We start from the raw sequence: 24,838 nt of genomic DNA, 5'->3' as shown, positions 1-24,838 counted from the left end.
GAGGTACTGACTATCAGATACCCGTTAAATTACTTCGAATAACGAGTAACTAATAATTAAAAAGTAAATATTCCAATAACGATTTGACGCTGCTCATAGATGTCGCTTTAATCTCATTGTGAACTTTGATCGCATTTCCAGCAGATGGCGCTGTGGCAAAGCTACTATTTCTGGTATCTACTAAAATTCTAGCATTTACTTATGCAAGCATGCAATAGTATCGATACTATCGATAAATTAATCTAGCTAGCATTATTTTGGAATATATTTTTGAAATAATTAATCGTTGATAAAATTGTAATTTTTGTATATATGTATATACATATATTTATATTAAATAACGTATTTATTTATTTTTGCAGAGCTTTTTACCTTTTGGATTCGCTGGAATTCCAGCGCCTGGTAACACTAATTCACGATTAAACTTCCTTGACTTAACATTTACATATATTTACTATTATTCATTATTATCATTATTGACTAGTTAGTAGGCGAAATAAGAAGACGGGACCATGCAATTTACGAGCCTTTTACTGGCTGTGATTTTTCTCATAAGTCTGGTTTCAATCGATGGTGAGTTCGTGTTCTCGTTGAAGTCTTTTGTTTAAGTTGCATATGTGTTGTGTGTGTGTGAGAGAGATATAATTCGATTTTCACATGGGGAAAACGGCGAAATCAAATTAAAAACTAACTTTTTCCGTTGTATTGTTATTTGCTTAATTGTTCCATTTGCATATTATTTAAAATTTTCATTTTTAATTCACTTTTAGATTTAAACGCTCAGTAAAACCATGTTTTAAATTTTAAATATTTGAACTTTCAATTGTAGGCCTTCTGCGCCGCTGCTATCAGTGCCGATCCCGTGGCGAACTGGGCAGCTGCAAGGACCCCTTCACCTTCAATGCAACGGACGTGGAGCAGGAACCGGGAGTGGCGGCCATCCCGTGCGCCAGCGGCTGGTGCGGCAAGGTGATCGAGGGCGGCGGCACCTATGCCATCGACGACTACGACCTGGCCATCCAGCGGATGTGCGTGCAGCGCGGTCCGGACGACAACATGGATCGCTGTGCGGACACCATCTACAACTATAAGAAGGTGTACATGTGCTTCTGCCAGGGCGACCTGTGCAACGGCGCGAGGAGCTGGTCCAGTGCACCCCAGATGATCCTCATCACCATGCTGCCGCTGCTCGGCTCCTGGCTGCTCCAGCGGATGCGAAACTAGACTGTTTGCTTTCTGTGCTCTTAGCCGGCAATGTGTATATACATCTTCCAATACTCAGCAACACTCAATGTAATATCAACAGTTCGATAAATACAAACAATTTTTTGTTATTACTTAAAATCGAATGTTCTTGCTCTGCTTAAGATTTTATTGCCGTTTACTCGTGCATTTTTTCGTATCATTTTTCCGATCGCAAATAAGGTACTTACATTCAATATGTAACCATTGATTATGGCTATATATGGCATAGATCCCGACTTCGGGTCAATCAGCTATCAGTGGAACAGACTCGATTGTTTGCGAAAAAGAAACAATATGAATATTATTCATATACCTAATTAAATCACTCCTGCTGCGTAACACCATTCTCTTTGTTTGCAAATAGAATATCCATTCGTTTTAATTAGTATATTTATAAAATAAGAATATAATAATCATTTATATAATCATATAATCATTTAAGTAATAATAAATTTTAATATAAAAACACGAACTCAGCATACCAACTAGGGTTGATTCAAATATATACAATCCTTTATGCAAGAATGAGAAACATTTAACATCAATGGCTCACTTGGCAACGCACTACTTCTCCAACTTATCTTTTTCGCGCAAGCATGGGGGGCAGCGAGAGTTCTGCAGCTGCATCAGCTGGCGATTTTTGGTGAACTCGTGGCAGTCCATGTGGTATAATCCGCTGCACAAGTGGCAGTACATCGCTTCGGTTTCTGGGAAAAAAAAAACAAGCAAAACAATAAAATATTAATAAAATCATTAAATGGGTAATACGAATTTAAGAAAACCAACTCAACAAGTTTGTGGTTGGTGGATGACTCACCCACACGACGTTTGCATTCACGGCACTCGCGGCATTTGCGGCACTTGGAGGCACCGCCGTCTTTATGCTGACAGGCTGATGAAGACGCAGTTCCCGATGCGCCAGATCCTCCTCCTGCGCTGCTCTTCTCCGAAATCTCGTCCGGCGACTTGCTCTTGCGTGTGTACGTCCTCTTCGAGTTGGCCTGCAAACGTTTTTCCGTCGGCGAGAGCAGGAATTCGGACTTCTCCTTGGTCTTCTTCTGACCACGAACGCCCATGACTAACGCGTCCACGGCATTCAACTGCTGGCCATAGTGAAAATCCACTCCGCTGGCATTCTGAACGGTGCGACGCTTGCGCTTCGAGTGGCGCTGACTGAGCTTCTTGAGCACCTCCGGCGAGTAGAGCTCAAAGAGGCCGAGGAACGTCTCCTGGCCGTACTCCTCCGGCTGGGTGCGGCTCTCGCGCGGCTCATCGCGCCACTGGGCGGCGGATGCGACGCGTCTTTGCTGCTCCTGCTGCAGCTCGGCACTGGAATCATCGGAGCTGCCGGATGACGATACCGCTGGCTGCGACTGTCCACTGGATGTGGGCGTTGGCGAGGATTTCCTGCACGTGTTTTTGCTCTTCGCGGTATTATTCTTCGCCATCCCCTGACTAGACATTTGTGGGATGGTCTTCTTGGCTGCCTGATTGGCGGCAGCATTCGTTGGCTCCAGCGATGGCGGTGTCCCCTTGCCATCGCTGGTTCTGTTCTTGTTGCGATCGTTCTGCAAACTGGTGATCTCCAGGTCCTCCTCGTCGTCGAACAAACGTGGCTGCTGCTTCGTCTTTCTGGCCCTTCTCAATGCCTGCTGCAAGTTCTTGCGACTCTGGGCCACAACGTGAAAGTTTACTGGTGGAGATTCTGCTTGTGGTGATGGAGGTACTTGTGACAACTCAGCCACTACGGTTTGGGTTATAGGCGCCAAGGGCGGCGGTGAGCTGCGGCTGATATTCTCTCGCTTGGCCGGGGTCGAATCCAGCGACCCTTTCATCAGCTTCGACTTCGATTGTGGCGGCGGCGGTGGCACTGATACTGTCGCCTCATCGCCTTGGAGCCACTCTGGCTCCGGCTTAACGGCGGCGATCTGCTGACCCAATCCCCTAACCGGCGGAGCCAGCATCAATGGTATATTCTCATCCAATTCGCTGAGCTTAAGCGGCGGCATACCAGAATCATCGTCCTGGCTCAGCAGGAAGTGCTTGCGAATAAGCATCTCCTCGGTATCACGAGCCATCACCGACTGTGGCATAATCTTATAGTTGGGATCGACGATCAAAGGCACTACCTGGGCGGAAACGTACTCATGGGCGATGTCCGGCAGGAACATGATGTTGTTCTCCTTCAGCTTCACGGAGAATTCCTGTAGGCTATCGTTGAGGCGTAGCAGAAGGAACTGCTGCTCGGCATTGATCTCGTACACCTCCTCCTCCAGTTCGTCCAAGATGCGACGCATCTGCACTGGATCCTAATGACGACAAGAACGTGAGTGTCACATTAGGTGTGGCTGGGATTGTTAGGTGGAAGCTGCACAGGTGCTAATGGCCATTAAAAACGCTAATGACCACAAGCACTGAGCAAAAAAGGGAATACATTTCAATCACAAATGAGGTTGAGATTGATGGATAAGGATGCACGTTGGAAAAATATTGAAATAAAGCGGCATTAAAGAATATGCGCATTAATGCTGTTAAGAAATCAGCAATATTTGCTCATATAGATGATGGATTTCGTCATATACATAATTCTCATATGTCTTCTTTTCAAAAAAAAGTGAAAGTAATTTCGAAAAAATTCAGAGATGCGAACGTGGTTCCTTTGGAAATGAAAACATTTGACCCAATTTTTGTGCATTATTAGTTTTGCTTAAAACGCAGTTGCCTCTTTCATGTTTCTAACCCAACTCTAGAAAATTATCGCGAGTACATCAGTTTCTTTGAAATGAAAAAACTAAACTAAGTACTACGTTTCATAGCTTCATCTACATACAGTTCTTTGTTTTGGTTTTTTTTTTGGTTGTGTGTAGTGGGAGGGGGGTTGGGTGGTGTTCTACGGGCGAACACCTTCACCCTGGGGAATCGGGAATTCTCGTGGCGTAGAGAACAAAGGACAAAGACTTGCAGTCTTCTGGCATTAAACCCACCGCATCCGCCTGCTCATCGAAGACCTCCGAGACCAACTGCGTAAGTGAGAGAACAGAGACAAAGGAAACAAATTAACTGGTGTTCGCCAAGGAGCCATGGTGCACTTACCGCGTGAACCTTGAGGAAATCGCGCAGCGATCGCTGGCAGTAGATGATGTCGTTCTTCAGCTCCAGCGGCAGCACGTAGTACTTCTCCATGTAGTACCTGAACTTGGCGTACTTGCGCTCCTTATGGTACTTGCTCATCTTGTTCCGATTATATTGACGCTATATATATAACGACGGTTATCGTACGAATCACGCACGCGACTGATTTCGGATGCGTTGCAATTGATGCACTTGTGGGAATTTTGGGCAAATTTTCGAAAGGGAGTGGGGTGGGAATTGAAACCGAATGTGGTTAGAAAATGTGATAGATTGATCACTACATTCGTAACTGATATCTGGCCGAGGAACTTCGCAATTTAAGATAAAAATGTGTTGCATCAACTGGTGGCGTTGCCAGATAGATGAATACATGTGCTCGTTCTCGTAGCGAATTTTTAATCTTAATATGCGTTTAATTATGAATTTGGAGAAATAAGGACGATGTGCGTCAATAACTTCGATGACGGAACGGTGGAATTTTTGAACATGGGGAAGTTTTTTAAAAATTAATTTTTCGTTATTTAGTGTTCCAAAATGCACGCAAGACCATCAAATTAGCGTCGATGAGTTAGAGTCGATGGCGGAACGGTGAAATTTTTGAACATTGGAAAGTTTTTTATTATTTTTTTTTTTTTTATGGGTCAAAATATGAACAAGCCTATACAAAAAAGTACCCATGAAAGTCATTTATGTTTGGTGTTGTTGACAGAGCGTGTTCCGGAATGCCGTGCTTATAGGCTTATGTAGGCCTAATTAAGTAATGATCCTTAAAAAATTCATCAAAAATTTATCTACAGTTTTGCAGAAAATCGTCTACAAGTGGAAGGAGTTTAAATGCCACCTTCTCCAGTACTACAGCCAATAAATATCATGAACCGCCCTATTAACGATAAGAGTTCTCCGCTGACTTTATTTTATTATTATTTATTTTATTACATTGCACTATTATTTATATTTATTATTTAACTCAGCTCACAGAGCGTATTCCGTCGTACGGCATCTCAAAAGTTTCGTAATTTTATTTATTATTTATTCAAAAAGTTTCATTACAATTTGATAGACAGTTTTTTTTTTTGTTACTACACGTGTTCTGTATATCTACTAAGCCATATATTTAATATATTATATTAAATAATTGCAAATGGTGTGGATGGTATATAAGTAAGCGCCAGAATTTGGAACCTCTCTATGCTCGCACGGTCACACTGGCCGATAACGAAAACATCGAGGCAACAGCTATACTTCATTTATCACTCAAATCTGGCAGCACTGCATTGTGTTTCGGCAAAAAAGAAAGTTGTGGTTTTCTAGGAATTTCGAGCAAAATGTAAGTAGAACTACAAAATGGGCTTTAAATTGTGTGCAAATTCGCTGCCAGCCTGGCTAATTCGCCACCGTGATGTGAATAAGTGCTGTGCGGCATGACGCCAGTGACGCCCCAAATTCGCATGCAATATGGACGACGGCGTCGCTTCGCCTGGAATTGTGTGCTTTATTCCCGACCCAGCGGCTTTTGCTGTCTGTCCACCCGGCCACCGCCCACCCGGCTTCCGGCCACCAAGTCCAGCCGGTTAACAAGCCCGATTGCCGGCTAGAGTTGTACAAAACAAGTGGCGTATAGAGCTTCCAGAGATTTCGCTGACAAAAAAAAAAGAAAAACGACGTGGTGCCGCCTCGTGCTGTTATCCCTCCTTTTCCGGCTCATGGCAAGCTCTGCAGTGGAAAAGCGCCGTCCAATTGGGACTGTCAGCTCCTCCGTACGCCACACCGAAGCAGGACAAATGTCCTTGTCCTTTGGCCATCGGAACATTCTCGCCGACTGCCATGCCATTCGCATTTTGTGAGGTTAAACATGAATCGCAAAAAAAAAAAAACGGCAATGAATTTGCTTCATGTTTCTTCTGCCGGCGGCGACGTCGGCGTCGTCGTCTGTCTGCGTCTGTTCGTCGTCCGTGTGCGTGTGCATGTGTGGGTGCGTATGTGTGTTAGAATTCGATTTGTTATTTAGAATATATAAATGCGATTGGCGATTTTCACGTGAATCGCGACTGCTGCGCTGTTCGCCAGCCAGCAAATGAGCTAAGAAAACGCTGCACTATTTGTATGTCGGCATTTTTATTTTTTGGCGCGCTTCGCAGCGTCCACAGGTTCTCACCAATACGAGTGCATGCGTGCGTGTGTGTGCTTGTAATTTGCCGGCGTTACAGGCGGCACTCAAAATAAGGAATTTTCCTGCTTTTATGGGCAGCACCAGTGGTGTGATGCGCAGGAATTTCACAATCTTGCCATCCTTAAAAAGTTACTCATTTCAGTCTCCAAAAGGAATGAGTCATCAAATGCCTTTTTCAGCGTTTTACGAAATATATCCATTCAAATTATTCACCTCATTTCAAATTGATGAAACTGATCTTGATTCATGCTGAAAATATGGTCATCTTTATTGATGAACTTGGTAGTTTGCTTTAATTCTTTTAAAAAGTACTTCTATTTGCTATATGGCCATTTCATTCAAAACCTATATTTACCAATATTTCTTCTCTATAACTTCTTAAATTTGTATATATCTTTGATTACAGTTCGCAGTAAATCATAAACAAATGTTATGCTATATACAGTACAAACACAATAACGCGATCAAGTTTCTTTAGTATGAAAATTTTGTTTACACTGCGCTTTTCTTCGAATGTTTTGAATGTCTCCAATTCTACGCTTAATATTCCGAAACTTATGCCAAGCGTTTATGCGCGCTAATTATTTGCGAACAGAAATGTCAGCATTTATTATTCACTTTGGTTTCCTATGCTCGGGTTTAAATTAGTATTACCCAGGTCAATTGTGGGTCAGAGCCGCCGTGGGTTTTCCGGGTCTCCTTTTGTGTGGCAAACTGTTTTGGGCTGCGCATAAACGTGGTGGGAATGTATGTGTGCGAGTATGCAGAGTATATCCTTCCGCCTCCCTGCCGCCTTCTTGTTGTTGTTGTTGTTTGGTGCGCCTGGCATTTCTGCTTACCTGCACACACAGCCAGCCATACCCTGTGGCCATCTCGCTCTGGCTCGGCATCTCGGCCTTCTTATCCTTGCGGGCTCAGCGGGAGCGGCAGCTGCAGTGTCCTTTGTCGTTATCCTGCTCGCTCCTCGCCGAACAGCTGGTCGCCGTCCTTGGCGGGCTTTGACGCATCCATTGTGCACGTCACATTTTGGACGGCTCGCAGGACGGGCAGTCAGTCGCCTGGCGCTCGCCGAACCAACAACATCCTAGCCAACACATTCCGCTCCTGTTCCTGTTCCTGCTCAAGCTCCGCTATATATATATATATTTAAATATATAAAGTAGCATAGTAGTTGCAAGTTGCTAACCAGCCAAACGCAATTGTTCCATCTGCAGCTCACCGTTCCAGAAATTTTGCATTAACGAAGATACCGAGTGCTTAGAAGGATGGCTCAGGAAGGTCAGGATATACCCACATTCAAGTGCGTGCTAGTCGGCGATGGCGGCACCGGCAAGACCACCTTTGTCAAGCGGCACATGACCGGTGAGTTCGAGAAGAAGTACGTGGCCACACTGGGCGTGGAGGTGCATCCATTGATCTTCCATACCAATCGTGGCGCCATCCGTTTCAATGTGTGGGATACCGCTGGCCAGGAGAAGTTCGGCGGGCTGCGCGATGGCTACTACATTCAGGGCCAGTGTGCCGTCATCATGTTCGATGTTACCTCGCGTGTCACGTACAAGAACGTGCCCAACTGGCATCGCGATCTAGTCCGCGTCTGCGAGAACATACCAATCGTCCTCTGTGGCAACAAAGTCGATATCAAGGATCGCAAGGTGAAAGCGAAGAGCATCGTCTTCCACCGAAAGAAGAACTTGCAGGTAAATAAAGAAAAGCTGAACTTTTATTTGAAATTTTGTTAACGTTATTGTGCTTGTGCCTTCTTTTTTGTCAAACAGTATTACGATATTTCTGCCAAATCGAACTACAACTTCGAGAAACCATTCCTTTGGCTGGCGCGCAAGCTGGTTGGTGATCCCAACCTGGAGTTTGTCGCCATGCCAGCCCTGCTGCCGCCCGAGGTTAAGATGGATAAGGATTGGCAGGCGCAGATCGAGCGTGACTTGCAGGAGGCCCAGGCGACCGCACTGCCCGACGAGGACGAGGAGCTATAAGCCTATTTGTAGTTAACTTAGAGCGAAATCCGACTTGCGCGAAAACACAAACACACACACACTCAAACACAAAACCACAACACACAACACCACACCGAACATAGAACACTGAATCACAGGCACCGTATGAAAAGGCGTGGCAAGAGGGAATGAAGGATTACGGATTAGAGGAAGTAGCATTAGCAGTAGTGTACTATCCGTACACTATTGGATTTGCCAGCCTATGTTCTTCGATCGATCGTTGGGAAAATCTACAAACAAGCCCTTCTTAATACGTCGATTGTATTTAAATTTTAGATCCCCAATTCATTAATAAGTCGGTTATAATTGATTTTTTTTTTGTTTGTTTCCTTATACGTTGGCTCTTGGAAAAAAAGGAGTAAGTAAGTAGTATTGTCATTAAAGTGCTAAAGCAGCAGGCAACAGCAACTTAATCGAAAACCAAGAGAAATAAATAGTCGCAGAACGTATTTTTTTAAAACTTGCAACACCAATGTTCTTTTCCACCCAAAAAAAAAAAGGAAGAAAAAACCAAGTTACTTCAACAAAAGTGTGAATGTTAGAAACGAGCGAGACGGCATGCTCGGAGCGAGCGAGAGCGCAATAGCTGGCCAATGAACTGAGTCCCCCCAAAGGAAAATTAATACTATTGAAAAAAGAAAAGAAAGGAAAACACTGGAAACTATGAGAAAATAACCTATAGACAGGCCGCCGAATTCGCATCCACATGTTATTAATCTAAGAACTAAAGAAATAAAAAATAAACGTCGAAGAAAAAAAAACTAAACGAACGGAGCTGGATTTGCATTTGAAAGATGATAAGGAAATGATGCTAGATTATAGTTATCGCATACCCTGTAATTGAATGGGTAGCACATATATTCCGTTAGCTAATCGTCTACTGTTTACATTTCTACATTTGAATACACTGTTCTTAATGAAACTCCTCGGATTTAGGGACACTTGAGGCAGCAGGCAGGGAAAACTCCGGTGAAGCGATCCTTGTTGCCGCAGGTGACCTTCTGCTGTCCACAGCTGAAAAAAAGATATTGTAGATGGCTTGGTTAGAATCATGTGGAGATCGGGGCAAAGTTCAGCTAGGAAATATTTTGTTTTCTTCATGCAACCTAAGTTGCTAATTAAGATCGCTGTCATGATGCACTTACTCCTCCACGATGGTCTTGAAGGTGTCCGTGCAGATGGCCCGCTTGAGGCACTTGCCATCCTTGCCGAAGTCCACGTAGTCCTGTCCGCGTCTCAGCAGCGGCAGATACTTGAGAAAGATGGTCTCATCCTCCGAGTTGCGGTAGGAGCACACGGGTTCGCTGGCTACGTACAAGATACATATGATTACATATGACATATGGAACAGTAGTAGGAGATCCCATGGCCAGCTTACCCGCATCGACGGTAGGCAGCAGTGCCTGCGGAAGCAGGAGCGCCAGCAGCAGCAGGACGGCCGCCAGCAGCCAAATGGATCCGCAACGGTTGTGCATCTTTGGAGCGCGGTGACGAGACTGAACCGAGAGCTGGCCCAGCCCGTTGCCTATTTATAGGTTGCCCAAAAGAGCCACTTGGAGCGCGGCTCGTTTGCGAATCAGCCAGTCAGTAGTCAGTGGTGATTTGCATTTTCAGCTGCTTGATTGAGTGGGATTCCGCGAGCACTTGCTAATTGCTTAATTGCCAGGGAGGCGGACTGATCAGATGCGTAGTTTCCACAGAGAGTGTGCTCTTCCAGATCGTACAAAGGTGTCCAAATGGATCATCGTCTCAAAGGGAACAAAATTAAATTAAAAATTAATCATTGCCGTTTACTAACATTCCGTTTTGAATTTTGAGCACAAATCCCAAAAATATCCGCATAAAATGCAAGAACATACAAAAGTTTAGTTTAAAGCAAGATCATTAAATTTATTATAAATTATTTCTATTTTATATTTATTATATTGACTTTACTTTTCCACAGTGTTTTTGTGCGTTTCTAGGCTGATTTTAAAGCAACAAATTTTGTGGAGAACCTACTTGAATTACAATGAACTTATCATTTGGCTGAAAATATATACAATGAATTTCATTCTTTGGGTTTTTGTTAGAATAGATACATATATATTTCCGGCAAGAATATCAAAAACATAGAACAATAAACCTATCAACATAAATACGCAATGAACTTACAAGTAATATTTAACAAACATTGTGCCAAAATAAAAATGTACAATACTAGGAAGTATGTTTTTCTATAATAATACTTAGCAGCCAGGAGTCTAAGCTAGATGTAGTTGCTCTCGGACTCCTGGCACACCAGCTTGGGACAGCATTCCGGAAAGGTGCGTCGCATATCCGAGGCGATCCTGCACTTCTCCGTGGGCACCAAATTATGGCGACCGCAACTGAAGTAAACGTAAGTAAATATGCATTAAAAATATATATTCATAATAAGTGTTTTTAACTTACTAGCTAATTTCGAGGACATAGTCTGGTCTGCAGTAGATGGACTGGCAGTAGCCCTCGCGATTGATGGGCTTGTAGGACTGTTTCTTGGGTATGGCCTGGTTGAGCTCCTCGTAGTAGCACTGGCCAGGATAGTCTGGAAACATAAAGCACATAAACGATCATTATCTGGTTGGAACTATAGTACTATATCCCTTTGATTGATATGATATTACTACAGTATCTAAGAGACATTATAGATACTATAGTATCTGGTAGTCATTATAGATACTATAGCATCTGTATATCTGGAATCTATAATATATTCCTTTGATTCATATGAATTTGTTCATATGATATCATTTTCTAGTATCTAGTTTTCACTACAGTATCTAACTACTATCTAGATAGTATAGTATGAATACAGTATCCATTTCTTAATGACCTGGATGCACTGCATTTCCGCGGTAGGTAAGATCCGCCCGAGCGGCTCCACAGATGCCCAGGAGCACCAGGAGACAGGCGACTCCGGCTCGCATAGTCGCCGAATGAGCGGAGGAGCTGGAGGAGGAGGAGGAGGTGATGGTGGTTTTTTTCTTTCGGGGGGATAAGCTAAGAGGCAACACCACGATTGCTCGAAATCCAAATCCGACTTGGCTGTTGAGCGCTGCCCGTGCGACTGAGTCAATTACAATTAATTGTTGTTGCTTTTATATAAAATTAATAATGAACCATGTGCCGTACTACCACGAGTATGTGGCACACATGTGTGTGTGTGCACAACCAGATAGCGATAGCATCTGTGGCTTTTGTTTGCCGACCGACTTAAGGCGTTCGCTTTGCGCCGCCCGCCAGCTCTAGTTTAAATTAAGAATTTAAATTAATTAAGCCAGCCCTGAAAGCGAGAGTGAGTTCTGGCGGGGATCGGCCAGCAGCGGAGGAGTGAAGTTGGCAGGCGGAATCCCCGACAGCCAAGTGACACGGTTCGAGAAACTGTGGCAAGGTTGAGCGGTAATCACGGCACGCAAATAACTCTTTTGTGCCACCGAATTTTGGGCCAGCTACACTTGGAGAAAGCGGACTGTCAATTATATTCTATAGAATAAAACAAAGTAGTTATATACTTAAAATGCCTGCTTAATCCTCAATCCTATGTCAAATCTTCAATTCAGATGTATAGAGATATGTATGTACTATGTACCCCATTCATTTATCGCAGTGTACGCTGAGCACACAACACTTGATTCCCGCGTACGTAATATGTACCTAGATACATTTATGCAAATTTAATGGCACTCACGAGTGCAAGTGCATTGTGATTTCGTCTGGACTGTATTTGCATTAGTTAATTCCGCCGTGATTCGATTGGGATTGAATGGAATGGAGTCAAGTCCACGATTCCCACCAGAACTCGTAAGTTAAGATCTTCTAAGCATAGATCTTCTATAACAAATCGCAAATTAACCATCTACTTAAGGTAGATACAGGATAGATAGTTAGTTACAGTATATATAGATAGATAGATAGATACATTGTAGATGGATAGATACAGTATAGATATATGATAGATATATGATAGATATATAGTTACAGTATAGATAGATAGATTGATAGATATAGTATTGATAGATAGATATATACAGTATGAAGTGATAGATAGATACAATACAGATAGACTAACTAATTATGATAGATACATTACTTGGTATGCAAATTGGTAAGATTGTCGTATTACTTCTTAATTACATATAAGCTATAGGTATAGTTATTAACTTTTGCTAAAAAGTTGACTACATTTTGGGTTCCTCTTCTATTAATCCTACTAGAATTTCCTGAAATGGTTTACCCAACTAATAATTAGTTACCCAGCTCCCAAATGGCTTAACCAATATTTGTTGATTGAAAAACTGAATTACTTTTGCAACTATCCCATGAGTGGAATGGCGAATACCTGATAGCATTTGCTTGGTGCATACTTTCCTGGTCTAGGCCAACATCCTCGAGTGTCAGCAAGTGCGATAACGTGGTGCGCCACTTCCTCCACTTCCAGATGACGAGAGCAAGGCAAACGCAGCCGAAATCGGAATCACGAGAGCGTTGATAGCCAGCTGATAAGATGGATGGCCCGCCGCCTATAAGAGATGAGTTCCGGTGACGACCCAATGCTATTCCACAACGAGAGCAACCATGTCCGGAGCAGCTTGGATGTCCCTAGCTTTTGTGGCCTGTCTGCTGGCCGCATCGGTGGACGGCAATGGGTTCAGCACCCAGTATCGTGGTCACACGCAGCACCCTAGCCTGGCGGAGCACTGCCTCTACGAGGAGTTGGACCTGGCCGTTCCACTCAATGGCTACGTTCTGCCCTCCGGTCAGCAGGGCTACTGCATTCGCTTGGAGTGCACCGATGACTATCTGCTGTTGATACGCCAGTAAGTTTCGAGATTTGATCGCATGCCCTCACTATATCCCATTTCGCCCAATCCCTTCCAGCTGCGACAAACAGCCATGGCCGCGACCTGGCTGCCACCTCTCACCCAACGACTATGATTTCAAGTTCCCCGAGTGCTGTCCCCAACTCGAGTGCTCCGACGAATACTAGATACAAGATACTAGATCCAAAAGCATCGATCTGTTCGGAATTACTATTTCTATTTAAACTATAATCCATTGATCTTGTGGCAAAGTTAGCCAAAGTACTAGTAACAAGTATAATCTTTAGTTAAATAAAAACATATATAGTTTAAGAAACTAATGATGTTATCACTGGAACTGCAGCTGTTTCGCCAGCCTCCGGAACGAATCTGTATGTAACGAGAATTTTCCACCTATTTGATAAACCCGAGGACCCCTGAGACGCAATCGCACGGGAGCACAGGGATCTTGACCTTTCAGTCTAATCGCTGGCGCACCCCGAAACAAGTGGAACTATATAGTCGCCCAGCCGAGCGATCCGTTGATCAGTTAGCTACATAATATGAAATCGGTCACGTTCGTACTCTGCCTGCTCGTTCTGGGCGCCCACTCGCTGCTGGTGTTCGCCGGTAAGTGGATGCAGTGCATCGTCGCCACAAACCATTCAATCCCGCATGTTCATCTTGTTCATTCGTAGTGGATTGCGAGATCGGTGGGCATCAGTTCAAGACCGGAGAGAAGTACACGCCGGAAGGTCGCTGCCTGCAGTACACCTGCCAGGCACCCAAACAGGTGACTGCCTTGGGGTGAGTAGCTTCTACATGGATTGATGACTCCTTGACTCACCCACCTTGCCACTTGTGGCCATCCAGATGCCCGGCCATCGCCTCCTTGAAGCCCTGCAAAATGGAAGAGGATCTGAGCAAACCCTATCCCGGCTGCTGTCCCAAGTTCAACTGCTGACAACGCCTCCCTCGCAAGTCGAACTGCAAATGTGAAATGAACTATGAAAACTGAATATATAACTATAGAAACATACATACCTTAAATGAGAGATGCAGTTGGATGGATGGTTATGAGGGGTTCATACATAATTAGAATCAAGTTTGCCAGTTCTGCGTTTACAAAAACCAAAATAGCGCATTTATTTCGATTTCGATTTCGGTTTCGGTTTGGTATACATGCTTGAACTTAGTCGTATTTGCTCTCATACATATAGTAAATAATGTGTATACATATATAAATATTCTCGTGTCAATTGCCACTAATTCACCATTCACTTGGACATGCACACTGTTCGCTTGCATAACAAGTATATATGTATACATATATCTCTGCTTAACTACATCTACATATCTGCATTTGTATAGTTCTCTAAAATAACGAGGAGCAGCTTTATCCGGCAGTGACAAACTCGCACAAATCCTGTCCAGATACATCCGTATCTGCATCTGCATTTGTATCTGCAAATCCTCGACGGCGGTTGCCATTAGATACTCGTAATTGATTGCATTCACTAACGCAGACACAGGAGCAACTGGGTCTTGCATTAACGGATACAAATTAATGGGTATACGGTAGAGATACACAAGTCCAATAACTTGGGCTGCAGCTATACTTGTAGCATTGTCGATTTAACCGATTGTAACCTGAGCTAGTCTAAACATTCTTTAACTATGGTCCGGCGGCCCGAGGGCCATTAAGTTGATGTGGGCTTACAAGTTAGTACAAATTGCTACACTTTAATGCTTAATTGGGACAAAATGGATCTTTGCGTTTGCTATATGTCCGTGTTTTTTTTTGTTTTTTTTGTTTGGGGGTAATTAACCTAGATGAGGCCGATCCTCGCCTCCTGGTCCATTTCACTCCGGGGTCGCCAGCTGCGGCGCCAGCGACTCCTCCTCTCATTGGCGCGCCGCACGCTCCGTTTCCATGAGGCATTCGCGCACCAGGATGCGGGCATGGACAATGCCCCGCTTGAGACGCTCCGTGGAGCTGCGCGAGCCCGTGTACGTGGGCCGGATATCGCGGCCCATCTCCTCAATGACGGCCAGCAGCTGGGCGTACTTGGTCAGCCCATTGCCCGGGCCCACTGAGGGCAGGCTGGCCGTGGAGGTCAGCGGCGTGGTGATATTGGCCGAAGTTTGGGTGGTCACCACCACGGGCGAGGTGGAGGGTGGCGGGTACTTTAGCTGCGATGAGCTCAGATTCAGGCCCATGCTCTGGCCATTGCTGCCAGAGGAGGTGGAGGAAACGCCGGCACCGGAATTCCGCTGACCACCATTGCTGGAGCACATGTTGGCCAGCGAGAGGGCCGCAGCGGCGACGGCTGCCGGCGTGGCCGTCGTGTTCGACTGCTGCTGGAGTAGCGCCAGCTGGGCCTGGAGGAACTGCGGGGAGTATTGGAGGGCAGCGACGGCGGCGGCAGCTGCTGCTGCATTGGCCGCTGCAGCGGAGCTCTGCTTGCTGGACGAGCTGCTGTAGTCGCTGGCGGAGGAGCGGTCCCGCTCCCGCTTGCCACCGCTGCTCGTGGAGTAGTCGGTGGCAGCGTTGGATGAGTTGGATCCGCCTCCTCCGCCAACGGATCCACGCGAGTGGTGGATGGCCGATATCTGGATTTGGGGCTGCTGCTCGCGCTGCTCCCGCTGCTGCTGGTAATTGTAGAAATTCTGCACTTGGCTGCGCGGTATCGGTGTCACCGTGACGTCACTCAGCTTGGACTCTACGGCCTGGATATCCATGATGTCCATGGTGGCGCTGGGCGATGTGGTGTCTGGAGTCGATATCCGTCGGTTGTTGTGGTAACTTAACTATGTCCACCTTTCCGTTTTCCTGGCACACAAAACTACTAGTTTTTAGCGTTTCTTTTTTGGTTTATTGTTTTTTGTGATATGATATCGATATCGATATCAGGAGGCGTTATTACGCTTTCCCTTCAACGCACAAACAAATACACCCCCACCAACAAAAGTCGATGGTTCGGATTATAGTATCGATAGACAAGCGCGATGCAAAGTGCCCACCTATTCGCGTCTCGAATGTGGGTGTTTCCACTGTACAAGCAATTTGTATACATGTGGAAAGCTCTTTGTCCAAATTGGTAAATGGCTAAATGTTTTTGAAAAAAAGATAATTAACAACCATAAAACTACAAGAAAATTACAAAATTTAACCCAAGTGCATATGTATACATGAATGACAAAACGGTAAAACCATGCAAATGAATAACCATCCACGTCGAATAATACCTAGTTCACCCTGATAAGGCACTCCCAATTTGTCTTATTAAACAGCTAATTTTGTTAGGGCTTAAAAATACCCAACGTTATGTATGTCTAGTGTTGTCTAGTTTCGGGGGGCGGAAAAGCCAATTGCACACAAATATACAAAGTATTGCCGAAACGTTGATTCTTTCAATAAATAAGGCACATTTTAATGAACTTATGCTTATGCCAACAAAAGCGGTCGCTTATTTTTATTACTTATTGATATAAATTCCAAAACAGCTGACATTTTTAACGGTTACTTTGCCTAGTGTTGGCCAAGACATCAATCTTAATAATAAACTCTCAAGTTGTCAAAATTATACTTGTATTTCTACTAAAAAGTCATAAATATACCCAAAAACTACTTAGCCAATAGTAACCCTGCTTAATATGGATTTTATTCACTTATTAACACGCCAATTGTCTCACTTTTCAAACACAACGGCTGATTGCCAGCACTGTTTGCGCTGCAGTCCAGTGCTGCGCAACGCGGCGGGGACAAAAAACAATGGCGAGGCGAAACTAAAAAATTGTGTTGCTGACATCTGGTCGCTTGCAAAACTATTTCTAGCAGATTTTGTGATATTTCGTTGTGATCGGTCGATAAATCCGCCAGTTTTTTTTTTAATGGAAAGTGCTAACACATTGTAGCGGTTGGGAAGATAGCAGGAAAGGTGAGCGAAAGGCAGAAGATTGCGAAAAATTCAATTAAATTTCCGCGACCGTCTGTTTTCTGCATCGGTGTGTGTTTGTGTTTGCTCGCAAGTGTGTGTGGGTGCTCTGTGTATGACGTAAAGCGATAAAGCAAACGCATTCCCCCCACTCCTTGCATATGTGTGTGTGTGCAAGTGTTGTGTTTCTCTCTCATCAGTTTTGCATCTAATTAGGAGCGGAAAGCATTGATTGGCTGCCAAACGCCGCGGTTTGTTGTTTTTTTCGCTGCATTTCGGCCAAAAGGCTTGCCGCAGCTGCATATGTGTCGCTATGTGTGTGTCAGTGTTGCACAGTGCCGCCAGTGCCCACAAAATGGGCGCACAACAACAAAAGCAGCAACTCGGTTGGGATTTTCGCGATCCTACGCTGGCTCGGAGCTCCCCTTTTCCTATTTCCAATTCCCAGCCAGCGGGCTGCCGTTTTTCCTTTTTGTTATCCGTTGCCAGACGCAACGAAAACGACAGTTGGCATTTGAATTCAGCACAAACACACATACTAACGCCGACCCGCAAGCAGCACACACACACACACTGGGACACTCGAAAAAAAAAAAACAGACGCTGTCGGCGACCTCGACAAGCAGTTGGGTTCGATTTAGTTGTCAATGCCTTGAATTCGGTTCGGGGCTTAGTTTCCACAAGTTTATCGCTCGTCAAGAAACAACGAAATAAAATTATTTTCGACCTAAAAAATCTGACTAAATTGTGTTTTTTGTTTATGTATTTATTTAGGCACATTTTGCACACCACAACGTAGTTACTACATCTACGACTAACGGAACTCCTCCTGCAAGCAGTGGAAGTTGCTGTCCATCAAGCAGTACTCGGAGTTAACGCAGGATAAGCCGGGAGAAAGAGAAAGAGATCGGTGGAGAATAGAGATATACAGGTGGAGTCAAAGAGGAAGGATCATGGACATGATTACGGTGGGGCAGAGCGTCAAGATCAAGCGGACGGATGGCCGCGTCCACATGGCCGTGGTGGCGGTGATCAACCAGTCGGGCAAGTGCATCACAGTCGAATGGTACGAGCGCGGCGAAACGAAGGGCAAGGAGGTAGAACTGGACGCCATACTCACGCTCAATCCGGAGCTAATGCAAGATACTGTCGAACAGCACGCCGCCCCGGAGCCCAAGAAACAAGCCACCGCGCCGATGAACCTCTCGCGTAATCCCACACAATCGGCTATCGGTGGCAATCTCACCAGCCGTATGACCATGGCCGGAAACATGCTGAACAAGATCCAGGAAAGCCAGTCGATTCCCAATCCGATTGTCAGCAGCAATAGCGTGAATACAAACAGCAACTCCAACACTACGGCCGGCGGAGGTGGTGGCACCACAACGTCGACGACCACTGGATTACAGCGTCCACGGTACTCGCAAGCTGCTACCGGCCAGCAGCAGACAAGGATCGCCTCGGCGGTGCCTAATAACACATTGCCCAATCCCAGCGCGGCAGCCAGTGCTGGTCCGGCGGCACAAGGAGTCGCCACTGCGGCCACAACCCAGGGAGCTGGCGGCGCTAGTACCCGGCGATCGCACGCATTGAAAGAGGTGGAGCGACTGAAGGAGAATCGCGAGAAGCGACGCGCCCGACAGGCCGAGATGAAGGAGGAGAAGGTGGCGCTGATGAACCAGGATCCGGGCAATCCAAACTGGGAGACGGCGCAAATGATACGCGAATATCAGAGCACGCTGGAATTTGTGCCGCTGCTCGATGGCCAGGCCGTCGATGACCATCAGATCACAGTGTGCGTGCGCAAGCGTCCCATTAGCCGCAAGGAGGTCAATCGCAAGGAGATCGATGTCATTTCGGTGCCGCGCAAGGACATGCTCATCGTGCACGAGCCGCGCAGCAAGGTCGACCTCACCAAGTTCCTGGAGAACCACAAGTTTCGCTTCGACTACGCCTTCAACGACACGTGCGACAATGCCATGGTATACAAGTGAGTATCCAATCCAAATAACAAGCTCCAAAACAACTCCATATATGGTCTGTTTGAATTACTAGTAGTGATTCTAAACAAACGCTCGATATGGTGACCACACATTCCAATGTCTTGGGGAGGCTTCTTCAATTACTAATGCGTATCCTTGCTAGCAAACGGCTTTATTTCAATTGAACTGAACTATAGAAAATCTTATTTCGTTATAGATGACCCTCTATAGCTATCATTCAATCTTAAACCTAATTTGTTGATGCAGTGGAATCATATATAGTATAAAGCAGCATATCCTTTAAAGAAATCATTGCCCCATTTATCAGATTTCCATCGAGTAACCAAATGTGCCAGTCACTTTTCGAGCTCGTTTCGTTGGCGCATCTCTGTTAGAGCGACCCATTGAGTCATGCCGACAGAGACGGCAACAGAGCCACACACATGCATCATGAAAGCGGTTGCTCCCGAAATAGCCAAGTTCGTTGAATGACTAACTTGGAAGCCCCAGACGCTTCACCTGCCCCCGCCCGGCCACTCCGTCCGCCGATCTGCACACGAGCTCTCTAAACCCAATTCTCCAGCGGAAGAGATTTCGAAAAAGTAACTGCCTTGTGGCCCGGCATTTGTCCATTAGCAATTGTTTGGCTTCAATTGAATTAAAGCTGCTACGGCTGCTGCTGCCCCTTTCCTTTCTCCGCCAACTTCTTGCTTAGCTTCTCTTTCCGGTTTTCGCACTCGTATGTATTGTGTGGCTGTCGGGAATTGGTAATGCCATTAGTTGCGTCACGGCAATCGCTTAAGTATAGCCCAAAAAGTATACCCCATGAGTAATATAGCCCGGCATTAATGCACAAAATCTCGCCGATGATAACGTAGTCTCGTGTTGACAAATCCAAATGGGTGAATCAACTGCTGACATCGTGCGTTATCAATACTCAGTATTGGCAGAAAACAATGCAACTTACACATTTATTGATTACATTTCAATATGCGTTCCTTAATTAGTCGTATGTATAATTCTTATCGATAATCATTTTTACTAAGCAACTGCTAACTTTGAATGCAAATCGATGTATTTATCTATGATTAATGCTAAAGTCTGAAACACAACAGTCCATATAGTATTGAATGCTTGCATATAGCACATATCTGCATTGAATAACCATGCTAATCTATAATCTTGCACTTCATCCGCGCAGATACACAGCCAAGCCGTTGGTGAAAACCATTTTCGAGGGCGGAATGGCGACGTGCTTCGCCTACGGCCAGACGGGATCGGGCAAAACGCACACCATGGGCGGTGAGTTTAATGGAAAGGTGCAGGACTGCAAGAACGGCATCTACGCCATGGCGGCCAAGGATGTCTTTGTGACCCTGAATATGCCGCGTTACCGCGCCATGAATCTAGTCGTCTCGGCCAGTTTCTTTGAGATTTACAGTGGCAAGGTGAGTGAGACAACATACAACTTGGCATGATTATCATACTTAGCTGTATTAATCGATCGTTGTGTTGTTGCCATAGGTCTTCGATCTTCTGTCCGACAAGCAGAAACTGCGCGTCCTGGAGGATGGTAAACAGCAAGTGCAGGTGGTGGGACTCACCGAGAAGGTGGTCGATGGCGTCGAGGAGGTACTGAAGCTCATCCAGCACGGCAATGCTGCCCGAACATCCGGCCAGACGTCGGCCAACTCCAATTCGTCGCGTTCGCACGCCGTTTTCCAGATTGTGCTGCGGCCGCAGGGCTCGACGAAGATCCATGGCAAGTTCTCGTTCATCGATCTGGCGGGCAATGAGCGGGGCGTGGACACTTCCTCGGCCGATCGGCAGACGCGTATGGAGGGTGCCGAGATTAACAAATCGCTGCTGGCCCTCAAGGAGTGCATTCGTGCGTTGGGCAAACAGTCGGCCCACTTGCCCTTCCGTGTCTCCAAACTCACCCAGGTGCTGCGCGACTCGTTCATTGGCGAGAAGAGCAAGACGTGCATGATAGCCATGATCTCGCCGGGACTTAGCTCCTGCGAGCACACGCTCAACACGCTGCGCTATGCGGATCGTGTCAAGGAGCTGGTGGTCAAGGATATCGTCGAAGTTTGCCCTGGCGGCGACACCGAGCCCATCGAGATCACGGACGACGAGGAGGAGGAGGAGCTCAACATGGTGCATCCGCACTCGCATCAGCTGCATCCCAATTCGCATGCACCGGCCAGCCAGTCGAATAATCAGCGTGCTCCGGCCTCTCATCACTCGGGGGCGGTCATTCACAACAATAATAATAACAACAACAAGAACGGAAACGCCGGCAACATGGACCTGGCCATGCTGAGTTCGCTGAGCGTAAGTATTTGCATATTTCTCACCTAGAAGTTACACACAAGGCCATAATATAATATATATTCTATAATATATGTTATATAGCTTAGTAGGCTTAGTTTAGGGCATTTGGCATTGTCACTCACTTCCGTCAGTCAGCATCTAGTCCCAGCTCAGTTTGCAACTCCCTTTAGTTCGGGTTACAAGTTATATGTTATAAATACATGTCGATACCATCACCATCCAACACAATGCTCCAGCTAGGCAAAGACAAGGCAAAGGCGAGAGCACGCGATAGCCACACGCCAAATGTGGCTGTTTACACCAATGTACAGACCCTGCGATCCGTGTACAGCATGGTCAGCCAGGCGGCAGGCAGGAAAGCTGCTGCTGCTGCTGCCACCTCGATTCCCATGGCGCAAGTCAAAGATCACGAGGAACCGTCACGCGTTTGGAACTGCAACAAGCCCAAGAAAAAGGAATATAAAACATATAACGTCTACTCCAAACAAGCGGACAAGTTAAGCGGCGAAGAGGGATCCAAGATGGGCATTCGACAGTGGGTCCATCCCCCGTATCCCGTTCATCGTGAGCGCAAGAAGCGCGACGGCCCGGGCAACTACGAATCCTTCTATGTGCCCTACGAACAAGACGATGGGATAATAGTGAAAGACAATCCCTGGACCGAGACAAAGGAGCTGGCAGTGAATCTACGTAGCCGATCATTTAAGCGCTTGCCGACGGCGGGCGAACGGTATGCGCTAAATATCACCAAAATGGCCAGTCTGATTGAGAAGGTCAAGTCGCATCCGAATCACGACGGTGTGTCGAAGGCTGCGAGGCAGATGTGTCCGTTGTTGCCGCCGCCGCCGCAGTTCGCCGAGGATCCCATTGATTCCGGGCGGCGCTTCGCCCTGCTTCGCTCACGAACGGAGTTGTGCTTCTCGATTTTGGATTGCGATGACTTGCTGTACAAGTACGCGTGTCATCTGCCCTTTGTGCGCGATCCATTGCAGCCAGATGCCGTGCGGCCAAAGATGAAACGATTGTCGTGCTCAATTGGGGGGAATTCGTGCACCATACTCAACTAGCCATCAATGATCTTATATATTTTATAACTTGTTCTCGTTGAATTCCAGTAAAATTCACGTGTTCCCCTTTGGGTCATACTCGTATGGAAATAAGTATAGGGCTTTTTCCCCATAGACAGATCCCTAATGAAACATACAACCTATAATGTTCATTTATACACACTGCACATTGCCATTTTGCAGGAACACGAGATGTCCGACGAGCTGATTGTGCAGCACCAGGCCATCGACGACCTGCAGCAGACGGAGGAGATGGTGGTGGAGTATCATCGCACCGTTAATGCCACACTGGAGACCTTCCTCGCCGAGTCGAAGGCGCTGTACAATCTGACCAACTATGTGGACTACGACCAGGACTCGTACTGCAAACGGGGCGAGTCGATGTTCTCGCAGCTGCTGGACATCGCCATCCAGTGCCGCGACATGATGGCCGAATATCGCGCCAAGTTGGCCAAGGAGGAGATGCTGTCGTGCAGCTTCAATTCGCCGAATGGCAAGCGTTAGTTCATTCCCGCATTCGACCCGTTCATCCACAATCACCAACAATCATCCACCACACCCAACCAGGCGTACACTTTACATTACAAATTCCCTCTGGCTTCCCAATGGACGTGTCTGTCGTGCAGTCCCCTAAAACAATCTCTCTATCACCTTTGCCCCAAACCGTCGAGTTTATGTCGCTGCGAGTTTATGGTTTATTAAGTTTTTAACTGATAAATAATAGTCGAGAGCCTATATTTTACAAACGAACTAAGCACGGGAACAGACCAGATACCACAGCATTAATACCATTATGAGAGCAACGCAAACCAATAAAAAGGAACTCAACTGAAAACTGAAGACAGGCTAGGCTGGCTGGCCACGACTTTGTTTGGATTCGCCGTGAACTATGATTATATGAATATAATTGTAATTTCAGCGCAGTCGATACTCTAATTGTGTAAAAGAAAAAGACATTTACTATACAATATATATATATTTACTACTTACAAACATACGTTCTACTCTAAACAATGATATGAGATTCCATTTAATTTTTAACAAATAACCTTATGCGATTCGATTCGATGCGATTTGTTTCCCTCATTTTTGTTCATTTTGTAGAATTACTCGACCAGAGTTGTTTGTTCATGCCACGGCACAAATCTACTAGTTTTTAAATTACGAACTAATCGCGCATTGTATTTATTTAAAGGCCACAAAACTGTATTTAATTTGTATTAATTTATTAAAGTACTACTGCACCAAATCCGATTTACATACGTATTCCCATAGCCAGTAACTATTAATGATTTTCACACGCAAACCGAACTGCAATCTTAGACAGCAAGTGTTTTTTTTTGTGAAACTTTTTATGCCCCTTCTTTATAAATTTATATATCTACATATAAATTATTTACATTATATTTTTTTTTGTCATTTTAAGCGACTTCGGTGAAGAATTTAAAATGCAAACTGTTTTTGCTATACGATTATTATGATTTAGAGATGATTTGCATTTCATTTTGTACTAATATTTATTGCATATATTTAATTATGTTTACACGACTAAAAACTAAACTATCGAAAGCAAATCAAACGAAACTTAACCAAATCATGGATTTCCACACACTGCTGTTTGTGCTGCGATAAAAACGAAACAACAAAGCAAAATACACTGAGAAAAAACACACACACAAATCTGTTCCAAATAGCGGAGAACCTAGTATCGTAGCCTTAAAAAGAAAAGTAAAAAAGAAAGCAAACAAAGCAAACTAAACTAAATCGAAAATGTGAACGAAACATACTCACGTGCTTCTCCTAAAGTATTTATCCAATCAAGACGTTTAATCTTTTTGTTATGGCATTTCCTCAGAGCACTTTAAAAATGAAAATACTAAACAAAACCCAAGGCAGGCGAATGATAATGATAAACCATTTTTTAATCCACCAAATGCGAGTTTTTAAAACAATGTTAATATGGCAAAACCAACTGAATGAGTGCTTCGATATTATGCGGTATAAATAATGAAAGTGTTAGGACTTGGACTCTAATAATGTATTATTAAATATAAATAATAAATTATATTGTAATGAAACGTGAACATACACAACTAAATTTAACATTAAAGATGTGTAAAGCAAAAACAAAG

The 24,838-nt window shown here is 45.0% G+C and overlaps 10 protein-coding genes and 1 non-coding gene across 28 annotated transcripts, besides 1 other annotated feature; 6 read left to right on the top strand and 5 right to left on the bottom strand.

The window, feature by feature from the left end:
* Window positions 1-27: part of a mobile genetic element that runs on past the window's edge.
* Window positions 28-199: 172 nt separating this feature from the next.
* rtv (retroactive) lies at window positions 200-1,706 on the top strand. 4 transcript variants are annotated; one of them, NM_001298185.1, is made up of 3 exons: window positions 200-297; window positions 363-573; window positions 830-1,706. In NM_001298185.1, exons 2-3 carry the CDS (start codon window positions 513-515, stop codon window positions 1,222-1,224), a joined length of 456 nt encoding a protein of 151 aa, NP_001285114.1. In that variant the 5' UTR covers window positions 200-297; window positions 363-512; the 3' UTR covers window positions 1,225-1,706. The 4 variants fall into 4 exon arrangements, with proteins under 4 accessions (NP_001285114.1, NP_001259442.1, NP_572693.1 ...); NM_001272513.2 differs by lacking the exon at window positions 200-297 and having other exon boundaries at window positions 363-402; window positions 485-573; NM_132465.4 differs by lacking the exon at window positions 200-297 and having other exon boundaries at window positions 388-573.
* Lint-1 (l(3)mbt interacting protein 1) lies at window positions 1,598-4,867 on the bottom strand. 4 transcript variants are annotated; one of them, NM_001298184.1, is made up of 4 exons: window positions 4,339-4,867; window positions 4,230-4,265; window positions 2,063-3,554; window positions 1,598-1,952 (listed from the first exon to the last, which is right to left on the bottom strand). In NM_001298184.1, exons 1-4 carry the CDS (start codon window positions 4,474-4,476, stop codon window positions 1,810-1,812), a joined length of 1,809 nt encoding a protein of 602 aa, NP_001285113.1. In that variant the 5' UTR covers window positions 4,477-4,867; the 3' UTR covers window positions 1,598-1,809. The 4 variants fall into 4 exon arrangements, with proteins under 4 accessions (NP_001285113.1, NP_001259441.1, NP_001259440.1 ...); NM_001272512.1 differs by having other exon boundaries at window positions 3,986-4,265; window positions 4,339-4,746; NM_001272511.1 differs by having other exon boundaries at window positions 4,076-4,265; window positions 4,339-4,746.
* Window positions 4,868-5,473: 606 nt separating this feature from the next.
* Window positions 5,474-9,338, top strand: Ran. 4 transcript variants are annotated; one of them, NM_001298183.1, is made up of 3 exons: window positions 5,474-5,704; window positions 7,762-8,247; window positions 8,326-8,871. In NM_001298183.1, the coding sequence occupies exons 2-3, from the start codon at window positions 7,813-7,815 to the stop codon at window positions 8,539-8,541; spliced, it is 651 nt and encodes a 216-aa protein (NP_001285112.1). In that variant the 5' UTR covers window positions 5,474-5,704; window positions 7,762-7,812; the 3' UTR covers window positions 8,542-8,871. The 4 variants fall into 4 exon arrangements, with proteins under 4 accessions (NP_001285112.1, NP_001285111.1, NP_727499.1 ...); NM_001298182.1 differs by having other exon boundaries at window positions 5,610-5,704; window positions 7,775-8,247; window positions 8,326-9,338; NM_167272.3 differs by having other exon boundaries at window positions 5,610-5,704.
* A 42-nt stretch (window positions 9,339-9,380) lies between these two features.
* On the bottom strand, window positions 9,381-10,070 carry CG15201 (uncharacterized protein). Its single transcript, NM_132463.3, has 3 exons — window positions 9,941-10,070; window positions 9,708-9,870; window positions 9,381-9,576 (listed from the first exon to the last, which is right to left on the bottom strand). The coding sequence occupies exons 1-3, from the start codon at window positions 10,035-10,037 to the stop codon at window positions 9,495-9,497; spliced, it is 342 nt and encodes a 113-aa protein (NP_572691.1). The 5' UTR covers window positions 10,038-10,070; the 3' UTR covers window positions 9,381-9,494.
* A 364-nt stretch (window positions 10,071-10,434) lies between these two features.
* CG15202 (uncharacterized protein) lies at window positions 10,435-11,649 on the bottom strand. 2 transcript variants are annotated; one of them, NM_001258689.1, is made up of 3 exons: window positions 11,417-11,649; window positions 10,996-11,128; window positions 10,435-10,931 (listed from the first exon to the last, which is right to left on the bottom strand). In NM_001258689.1, the coding sequence occupies exons 1-3, from the start codon at window positions 11,508-11,510 to the stop codon at window positions 10,811-10,813; spliced, it is 348 nt and encodes a 115-aa protein (NP_001245618.1). In that variant the 5' UTR covers window positions 11,511-11,649; the 3' UTR covers window positions 10,435-10,810. The 2 variants fall into 2 exon arrangements, with proteins under 2 accessions (NP_001245618.1, NP_572690.1); NM_132462.2 differs by having other exon boundaries at window positions 10,630-10,931.
* Window positions 11,650-12,354: 705 nt separating this feature from the next.
* CG15199 (uncharacterized protein) lies at window positions 12,355-13,716 on the top strand. 2 transcript variants are annotated; one of them, NM_132461.3, is made up of 3 exons: window positions 12,355-12,384; window positions 13,022-13,400; window positions 13,462-13,716. In NM_132461.3, the coding sequence occupies exons 2-3, from the start codon at window positions 13,159-13,161 to the stop codon at window positions 13,568-13,570; spliced, it is 351 nt and encodes a 116-aa protein (NP_572689.1). In that variant the 5' UTR covers window positions 12,355-12,384; window positions 13,022-13,158; the 3' UTR covers window positions 13,571-13,716. The 2 variants fall into 2 exon arrangements, with proteins under 2 accessions (NP_572689.1, NP_001245617.1); NM_001258688.2 differs by lacking the exon at window positions 12,355-12,384 and having other exon boundaries at window positions 13,134-13,400.
* On the bottom strand, window positions 12,952-14,582 carry asRNA:CR44054 (antisense RNA:CR44054). The gene is made up of 3 exons (NR_073647.1): window positions 14,427-14,582; window positions 14,234-14,369; window positions 12,952-14,179 (listed from the first exon to the last, which is right to left on the bottom strand).
* On the top strand, window positions 13,927-14,428 carry ssp7 (short spindle 7). The gene is made up of 3 exons (NM_167271.2): window positions 13,927-14,012; window positions 14,081-14,189; window positions 14,256-14,428. The coding sequence occupies exons 1-3, from the start codon at window positions 13,946-13,948 to the stop codon at window positions 14,344-14,346; spliced, it is 267 nt and encodes an 88-aa protein (NP_727495.1). The 5' UTR covers window positions 13,927-13,945; the 3' UTR covers window positions 14,347-14,428.
* On the bottom strand, window positions 14,501-16,331 carry CDK2AP1 (CDK2-associated protein 1). 2 transcript variants are annotated; one of them, NM_132460.3, is made up of 1 exon: window positions 14,501-16,331. In NM_132460.3, exon 1 carries the CDS (start codon window positions 16,131-16,133, stop codon window positions 15,288-15,290), a length of 846 nt encoding a protein of 281 aa, NP_572688.2. In that variant the 5' UTR covers window positions 16,134-16,331; the 3' UTR covers window positions 14,501-15,287. Both variants share the same exon structure in this region, with proteins under 2 accessions (NP_572688.2, NP_001259439.1).
* Window positions 16,332-17,071: 740 nt separating this feature from the next.
* Window positions 17,072-24,828, top strand: Klp10A (Kinesin-like protein at 10A). Of its 6 annotated transcripts, none has more exons than NM_001298180.1 (5): window positions 17,072-17,323; window positions 18,095-19,310; window positions 20,504-20,750; window positions 20,827-21,639; window positions 22,890-24,828. In NM_001298180.1, the coding sequence occupies exons 2-5, from the start codon at window positions 18,274-18,276 to the stop codon at window positions 23,208-23,210; spliced, it is 2,418 nt and encodes an 805-aa protein (NP_001285109.1). In that variant the 5' UTR covers window positions 17,072-17,323; window positions 18,095-18,273; the 3' UTR covers window positions 23,211-24,828. The 6 variants fall into 6 exon arrangements, with proteins under 6 accessions (NP_001285109.1, NP_572687.1, NP_727494.1 ...); NM_132459.4 differs by having other exon boundaries at window positions 17,160-17,323; window positions 22,890-23,952; NM_167270.2 differs by having other exon boundaries at window positions 17,160-17,323; window positions 22,890-23,694.
* Window positions 21,778-22,850, top strand: CG44385 (uncharacterized protein). Its single transcript, NM_001298181.1, has one exon. The coding sequence runs from the start codon at window positions 21,867-21,869 to the stop codon at window positions 22,704-22,706; it is 840 nt and encodes a 279-aa protein (NP_001285110.1). The 5' UTR covers window positions 21,778-21,866; the 3' UTR covers window positions 22,707-22,850.
* Window positions 24,829-24,838: the final 10 nt, after the last annotated feature.

The sequence above is a fragment of the Drosophila melanogaster genome, chromosome X (assembly GCF_000001215.4).
Source record: "Drosophila melanogaster chromosome X".
In the NCBI taxonomy this organism is placed as follows: domain Eukaryota; kingdom Metazoa; phylum Arthropoda; class Insecta; order Diptera; family Drosophilidae; genus Drosophila; species Drosophila melanogaster.
Note: the sequence above shows the minus strand (reverse complement) of the source record. Positions and strands in the feature narration are given on the sequence as shown.

Coding starts and splice junctions, on each gene's coding strand:
- rtv (NM_001298185.1), top strand. CDS start 513: ATGCAATTTACGAGCCTTTTACTGGCTGTGATTTTTCTCATAAGTCTG. Junction 574..829: donor AAGTCTGGTTTCAATCGATG/GTGAGTTCGTGT, acceptor TTTCAATTGTAG/GCCTTCTGCGCCGCTGCTAT.
- Lint-1 (NM_001298184.1), bottom strand. CDS start 4,476: ATGAGCAAGTACCATAAGGAGCGCAAGTACGCCAAGTTCAGGTACTAC. Junction 3,555..4,229: donor TCGATGAGCAGGCGGATGCG/GTGGGTTTAATG, acceptor TGTCGTCATTAG/GATCCAGTGCAGATGCGTCG. Junction 1,953..2,062: donor TGAATGCAAACGTCGTGTGG/GTGAGTCATCCA, acceptor TTTTTTTCCCAG/AAACCGAAGCGATGTACTGC.
- Ran (NM_001298182.1), top strand. CDS start 7,813: ATGGCTCAGGAAGGTCAGGATATACCCACATTCAAGTGCGTGCTAGTC. Junction 8,248..8,325: donor ACCGAAAGAAGAACTTGCAG/GTAAATAAAGAA, acceptor TTTGTCAAACAG/TATTACGATATTTCTGCCAA.
- CG15201 (NM_132463.3), bottom strand. CDS start 10,037: ATGCACAACCGTTGCGGATCCATTTGGCTGCTGGCGGCCGTCCTGCTG. Junction 9,871..9,940: donor GCTGCCTACCGTCGATGCGG/GTAAGCTGGCCA, acceptor TCTTGTACGTAG/CCAGCGAACCCGTGTGCTCC. Junction 9,577..9,707: donor TTCAAGACCATCGTGGAGGA/GTAAGTGCATCA, acceptor TCTTTTTTTCAG/CTGTGGACAGCAGAAGGTCA.
- CG15202 (NM_001258689.1), bottom strand. CDS start 11,510: ATGCGAGCCGGAGTCGCCTGTCTCCTGGTGCTCCTGGGCATCTGTGGA. Junction 11,129..11,416: donor CGGAAATGCAGTGCATCCAG/GTCATTAAGAAA, acceptor TTATGTTTCCAG/ACTATCCTGGCCAGTGCTAC. Junction 10,932..10,995: donor TATGTCCTCGAAATTAGCTA/GTAAGTTAAAAA, acceptor CGTTTACTTCAG/TTGCGGTCGCCATAATTTGG.
- CG15199 (NM_132461.3), top strand. CDS start 13,159: ATGTCCGGAGCAGCTTGGATGTCCCTAGCTTTTGTGGCCTGTCTGCTG. Junction 13,401..13,461: donor TATCTGCTGTTGATACGCCA/GTAAGTTTCGAG, acceptor AATCCCTTCCAG/CTGCGACAAACAGCCATGGC.
- ssp7 (NM_167271.2), top strand. CDS start 13,946: ATGAAATCGGTCACGTTCGTACTCTGCCTGCTCGTTCTGGGCGCCCAC. Junction 14,013..14,080: donor CTCGCTGCTGGTGTTCGCCG/GTAAGTGGATGC, acceptor GTTCATTCGTAG/TGGATTGCGAGATCGGTGGG. Junction 14,190..14,255: donor AAACAGGTGACTGCCTTGGG/GTGAGTAGCTTC, acceptor GTGGCCATCCAG/ATGCCCGGCCATCGCCTCCT.
- CDK2AP1 (NM_132460.3), bottom strand. CDS start 16,133: ATGGACATCATGGATATCCAGGCCGTAGAGTCCAAGCTGAGTGACGTC.
- Klp10A (NM_001298180.1), top strand. CDS start 18,274: ATGGACATGATTACGGTGGGGCAGAGCGTCAAGATCAAGCGGACGGAT. Junction 20,751..20,826: donor TTGAGATTTACAGTGGCAAG/GTGAGTGAGACA, acceptor TTGTTGCCATAG/GTCTTCGATCTTCTGTCCGA. Junction 21,640..22,889: donor CCATGCTGAGTTCGCTGAGC/GTAAGTATTTGC, acceptor GCCATTTTGCAG/GAACACGAGATGTCCGACGA.
- CG44385 (NM_001298181.1), top strand. CDS start 21,867: ATGCTCCAGCTAGGCAAAGACAAGGCAAAGGCGAGAGCACGCGATAGC.